The sequence below is a fragment of the Poecilia mexicana genome, unplaced genomic scaffold, assembly GCF_051168715.1.
Source record: "Poecilia mexicana isolate PSO_F unplaced genomic scaffold, ASM5116871v1 scaffold_15, whole genome shotgun sequence".
NCBI classification, from domain to species: Eukaryota; Metazoa; Chordata; class Actinopteri; order Cyprinodontiformes; family Poeciliidae; genus Poecilia; species Poecilia mexicana.
In genome coordinates, this window is record NW_028263384.1 from 1,533,540 (window position 1) to 1,540,031 (window position 6,492).

General features: G+C 40.4%; 1 protein-coding gene across 1 annotated transcript; it reads right to left on the minus strand.

Moving 5' to 3' along the window:
- Window positions 1-332: 332 nt before the first annotated feature.
- On the minus strand, window positions 333-3,493 carry LOC106932865 (uncharacterized). Its single transcript, XM_015011804.2, has 5 exons — window positions 2,977-3,493; window positions 1,489-1,547; window positions 1,326-1,409; window positions 1,174-1,250; window positions 333-793 (listed from the first exon to the last, which is right to left on the minus strand). The coding sequence occupies exons 1-5, from the start codon at window positions 3,315-3,317 to the stop codon at window positions 749-751; spliced, it is 606 nt and encodes a 201-aa protein (XP_014867290.2). The 5' UTR covers window positions 3,318-3,493; the 3' UTR covers window positions 333-748.
- Window positions 3,494-6,492: the final 2,999 nt, after the last annotated feature.

A 6,492-nucleotide genomic window follows, 5' to 3' on the forward strand; every position in this document is an offset into this window, starting at 1 on the left:
GGAGAAAACTAAGAATTGTTTAGATTAATCTCAGAAAGTTTGCTAGAAAAAAACTGGGAAATTTAAGAGCTTGAAAATTTCCTAGAAAAAAAAACAACTCAGAAACTTTGAGATTAATCAGAAATTTCTTGAAAATATGTGCTAATTTTTGTTTCAAAAGTAGAAAATTTTTCACTTTTGGAGCTCAGAAATTGTTTTCCATCCATCCATCCATCCATCCATCCATCCATCCATCCATCCATCCATCCATCCATCTATCCATTGATTTCTTTAATCATTTTTTAAATGGTTCAACAAACCCGTTTCTGTCCATTCATTGAATAAAGCTGCTGTTTTGTTTCTCCTTTTTAAACTTTATTTCTTCTATAACATAATTTATATACAAACACAAAATACAGAGCAGACATTTATACAAAATATGATCTATAAAGAGCGTTAAACACACCAGCTGCTGCAGGTTTTACTGATTAAATGCAGAATTTAAAATGGTTCTGATCAGAGGTTTCCATCCACCATCAGGAAACAACCTCAACAATGGCAAAGTATGGTGGTGGCAGCATCATGCTGAGGGATGTTCCACGAGCTGTACTGTTGAAAGATGTTTGTTGTGTAATAATTAAACTCAGAAGTGTTCAGGCGAATCATTTAAAACTAATGTTCCTGCTGATGGATGGAAACCTTTGCCTTGGAGTTGTGTTCAGCAGGAGTTGAGCTGCCAGGTGAGGCCAGTAGGAGGCGCTGTGGGCGGTCACCTGGTCAGAACAGGCGCTTCCTCCATCAGCTGCTTCCTCATCTGGAACACAAGCAGGAAGTGAAGATCTGCACTTCCTGGATGGATTCAGCGTCAGAGTCAGACACACTAACTGATGTAAATATTAAAATTTATTTCGCATTTCAGGAACATGAGAAATATTTAAGAAACTTAACAGAGTTACAAATATTTACTTCAGAAAATTAGAAAAGGGAATCAGATAAAATAATAAATTAGTGAACAAAAGTAAATAATTTGGCATTAAAACTATATCCTAAATGAAAAGTTTTTCTTTTTCTCGTTTTTTTTAATGCATTTTTGACATATTTAATAATAAACAGTGAAATGCAGGAGATTGAGGTTAAACATTTTGTGGTCTGTGTGATCAGGACGTTCCCTGCAGGATGTTCCAGGTGTCACACCTGTTTCTGTTTCCTCTTAGCTTGCATCATTTCCTGTTGCTGCTTCAGCCTCACTTCCTCCAGACTCATGCAGCCGCCTGCGAACGCAGCACAAAGCGCAGTCAGAGAGGCGGCCCTGAACGCACCGCCTGCGAGGCGTTCGGGTGTCTCACCAACGCTGCTGGGGTTGATGGAGACGTAAGCCATGGCTCTGCTCAGGCGCAGCTCCTCCAGAGCAGCTAGCTCTGCCTCCGCCTCTGCTCAGCCAATCAGACGGCAGAGATTACTCAGACTGTCACCGATACTCAGAGGCTCAAACTGCAACAGGAAACTCACTTTTCTGGATTTCTCTCCGTTTCTTTGGGTTTGGAGGGATGACGGTGAACGCCTTGTGACTGAAACACAGAGAGGGTTTAAACAAGAAGCTGAAAACACTAAAACCAGCAAAAACTGTGATTTTCAAATGATCCGGCTCTTTTCCCAGGGCGGCATGTCAGCAGGGGGAGGCAGGATCCATCAGTGGAGCTCTGGATGATTTTTGCTTTGCTTTAATGTGTTTATCATGAACAGTGTTTATTATGGCACATAGATGAGAAATGCAAAGTGTATCACTGTAAAAAATTACAGTGTGATTTGAAGTTAGCGTATCTAAGGCTAAGCTGAAGGGATTTTTCTCTGTATTCTTGTAATATTGTGACTTTAATCTCGTAATACTACAACTTTATTTTCATATAGTTTCAACTTTATTCTTGCCAACAGAAACCCAGTTAGCGATGATCTGGTCATCATCCTAAATTCATCTGCAGAAACTGAGCTGAAAACATAATTTTATAGCAAATCCCTCAGAAACACATCAAATATATGGACCTGATCCAGGATGGTTTATTCTTTCTGCATCGTTGATTCAGATTTTTCTGGAGTTTGTTGTGCAGAAGCGGCCATGTTTTGCCTGACTGCAGCAGTTTCAGGAAACCTGGTGGGATTAACCTGCAGCAGATGGAGACGAAGCCTCTGGCAGCAGCGGCGGGATATTTCAGGAACGCTCCGGCGTTTCACAGCGGGAAGCACGAAAAGTCTCCAAACACAAACACAGGCAGCCATGATGGGTTCTGAACCAAACCAGTAATTCATTCAATGAACTGAAGGATAAACGGGATTTATTTCTGGATTTCAGCTCTAAAATCAAAACATGAGCAAAATAAATATTTTATCCAAACTGAGGAGAGCAGAAAAATGACAAAAACGCCTGAAAAGTAAAAAGTTTCTGTCTGGTTGTTTACCGCATGAATTAAGAATTTAAACAAGATGATCATAAAATAAACAGATTCATTTAAAACCAAAAAACATATTTAGAGGAAATAAAAGACAGTAAGTTGAAATCTATTAATATGGATTTAATTTGTACATTTCTGATGTCACCACTTCTTTTTTTTAAATAATGTTTTATACAAAAAGAAAAGAGAAAAGAAAAATTACTTTTGGCGAAACAATGACTGAGGACATTATTTTAGGAAGCTGATTGTAACTTTCTCTCTGTGTTTCATTTAGAGACTTTTCCTTTCATCCAGAGTCCAGAGCAGGAACGGCGTGCTGGCTAAGCCCCTCCTCCTGCCACCCTCCAACCAATCACAATGCAAGCAGTTATCTGTTCTTTTTATATGTAGCACAAAGCAGGTAATATTTTCTCCCAGTTATCAACAGCGACTGAACAGAAACTCACTAAAATGTCAGTAACAAACTGATGCCGCCCTGGGTAGCTGCCCATAAAAGGCCCTTACAGAACCCATAAAACACTGACTGCGCACACTGACTCGCTGTGCTCACCTCTGGATCGCGGGCCTCCCGCCGGGCCCGGGGCCCCGCTGCTCCCCCAGACCCGGACACCCGGCGCCCTCCCGGGCGTCCGGCTGCCTCACCGAGCTGCTGGCCCTGCGGCGCTCCGGCTCGGTTCTGGGTTTGGCTCCTGCTGGTTTGGGGGCAGCAGATGAGGACCTGGCCCTCGGTTTGGGCCCCTGGGCCCCCGCCGCTGCCCCCGGGCCCCTCTTGTCCCTCGGCGGCGCGCCGCGGCTGCAGCGCGCCGCCTGCGGCTCCGCTGCCGGCCTCGCCGCTCGGCTTCTCTTCGACGCCTCCGCCTGTTTGGGCTTCACCATCAGCGTTGAAGGCATTTCTAACTGGAAACTTTTAGTTTGTGTCCAACTCCTGATCTGCTCAGGAAATTCTTCATCCTCCTCATCTTCCTCACTACTTAACCCTTAAACAACCAAACAAAAACAAACAAATAAATCTTTCAACTTTTTTTCCTCTCTTGATCCGGTTGCTATGGAGCTGGCTCCTTGGCAACTACAGGCAAACCCAACAAGCTGTACCGGAAAGGGTATTATTTAGACTTTCATAATAAAAGCATCCATGCTCTGCCAAATCTGCAAATCTTTGAAGAGGAATGAAAAAACGCTCTGATCAAGTTGGATTTTGTGGCCAAAATCAGGAAAATATGACAAAATCATCTATCAAACTTTGAAAAAATAAACATCCAAAACAATGTTCAACTCATTTAACTTAAAAACTACTTTATTTATCCCAAAAGAGAATTAAAAGTTGAGGACAGGAAGGAGCTCCACTAGCAGTCAGTGTTGCAGGCTTGCAAAGAATCTGAGGAGGCCTCTGACTGAAGACTGTTGCTAAGTGACCATCATGACATGCTAACAGCTCAGTATCCAGGAAACAGAGTCGATATTCCACAGTAACATGTCTGCCTCTGCTGATCCGTCTCCTTTGCTTTTGCCGCTCCTCTTTAAATTTGGATATAGAGTCAGAAAGATGTTAGAGTTGGGGATAAGACCCCTGCAGATGCATGGAAGAGACAGTTTGACCTTCCTTCTCTTTGGCATCAAAATAAATTTACTATATTCTGTTTATCTATTTGTTTGTTTATTTTTGTGTCATTTTTTATGCCCTTTATTGTTTTTCAGTTTTTGTATAAACTACAGTTTAATTTCTCACCTCCTGTCCATCAGAACAATGAACTACATTAGTGATAAAACAGTTCTTCTTATTGAAGCTGGTTATTTGTGTAAAAGCATTTTATTTTGAAGGGCCGGTGACCTTGTTTCCGGTCCACCTGACTGGCTGCGCAGCCGCTGATTAGATGACGCAGCGGAGTCTCTGCAGGTGGTTGTTGGCTCACCTGTTGGAGGATCATCGGATTACTGACACGCGACCCCGCTCGTGTCACAAGAGCGCATGCGCAATCAAACCGCAGACTGAAACCGTTTCCTCCAAGCGGCCATGTTTTCCTGGAAGCTCAGGTTTCTTTCTGAGCTTCTCTTAGGACTTTTTCTCTAATTTCAAATCAAGAATCAAACTGAAGATTTATTTAATTGTAGATATTATTTTATAATTATAGTAAAAGTGGGTGTAGAATACAAAATGATTTCCAAAGGACAGTTCGCTGAAAACAGTTTAAAAGTCAACAGTTTCTGAAATTAAACATGAAAACTGACTGAACTGGATGATGATGCATCTCTGACTAAATCAGCAGTTACACTGTAAAAACTGACTGCAACCTGAAGTTAAATGCATTTTATCTCGTAAACTCAAGTTATTATAATTACACAGGTTTTCAAATGTTTAACTTGTAGTTTTAAAATTATCCTAATTGTTTAATAAGAATCAAAATAAAACATTTAAAATGTTGTTTTTTGTCACTTCATGGAGAGGAAGATTAGATTATTCATTCTGTAGAATATGATTTTATGTTTAAAATAATCCTGATTTCAATCCTCTGAGTTGTTTTATATTAAAAGAATCTTCAAAACTTAACAGGACAGTTAATCTTCTTACAGGGAAATATGAAAGTCTGGGCTAAGATTTTTACTTGACGTCAATAAAGAAACAGACAAATAAAAACAAATTATTATCCAAACTGACTGATTGTTATCCTGAAATAAGTTTAGTTTCTGTTTTATCTTGACTTAAAGTCTGGACTCAGGTGATGTCTGTTGGTTTATTATTCAAATAAAAGCAGAAGCAGCTGCTGCACATTAACAGAAACAACTGAACCCAGTATGTAAAGTTTCTCTATCATGATAAAGAAGCGGCTTCGCAGAGAGAGCGGTGCATCATGGGAAACAGGATGCGCCGGGTGGGTCCCCGAGGCCCACCTGCTGATACCTTCACACAAAATTTACATACGGCTCTTCTGTTAGAGGTTCAAGATAATTCATGATAAAACATTGATCTGAAAATGTTCTGAAAACTAAAACTGGCAGCAAAAAGCAGAGAAAAGTTCAGAACTTCAGAAACTTTCTGCGATGTGGGTCAGAATAACCAAGTTAAAGCAAACAGGGGACATTTGCTCCAATTAAAAAAATAATTAAAAATGCTAAATAATTTTACTGTAAATCTTTCATTTTTGTTATTTAAATATGCAGTATTTTCATAAAACCAGAAACTAAACATTTATTGTACATGTTGAAAACGGTTTCAGATATTTTTGTCAATAAAACAAAGGTGTTAAGTTTTCTAACTGTTTTTGGTTTGAATATTTTTGTTGGTTTAGAAAATATTTTTAGTCTAATTTCAGCAACAAAAGGGAAAAGTTTCTTCTCAACTTACTGCCGTCTCATCTAAAGTTTTTCTCTGGGTGCTCAGGTCTGTTGAGTAAAAGGTTTCTGGATGTTTGTGGCCCAGTCAAAGTAAAATAAAAAAATGTGGCTCATAAAAGAAAGGATATTTGTGTTGTACTGAACATTTTCTGTTTGATAAGATCTCATCCCAAATAAGTATCAGCTCCACTTTCAGCTACTGCAGTCAGGGCCACAAAACTTTATTCCAAGGGCCACAAATGGTTTCGTCCCCCATCAGCCCACCGCAGCTCCTTCAGACTAGCCAGCAGCAATTAGCAAACGCCTGATGAAACTGCTGAGCTCATTATAGGAGCTGCTGCTCAGTGAAACGCTGGTAAAAACGTTAAAGGGTTAATAGAGGAGCCATGTTGGGACAACTTCCAGGAGGCGGGGCTTCAGAAAGAGCAGGAGTTTTTAAAGAAACAGAGGCCCAATTTCAATGCGTTAAATAATTTAAAAAATCTAATTTCTTTTTAGTTGTATGCAACATTTTTACTCATTTTATAGCCCTTAATTATTCTATACAATGCACCATGTGGCTGGTACTGGTACACATGGTACTGGCCCTTTAACTGTTTATTACTCATCCATTAACAGGTTTTCCCGCTCTGATTGTGTAGTTCGGGTTCTGGCTGTGCTGTGAGAGACTCGGGTCCAGCTGTGGGCTGTAGTTCGGCTGCCCTCCTGCAGGTCCAGCTGCAGCAGCAGCAGCTGC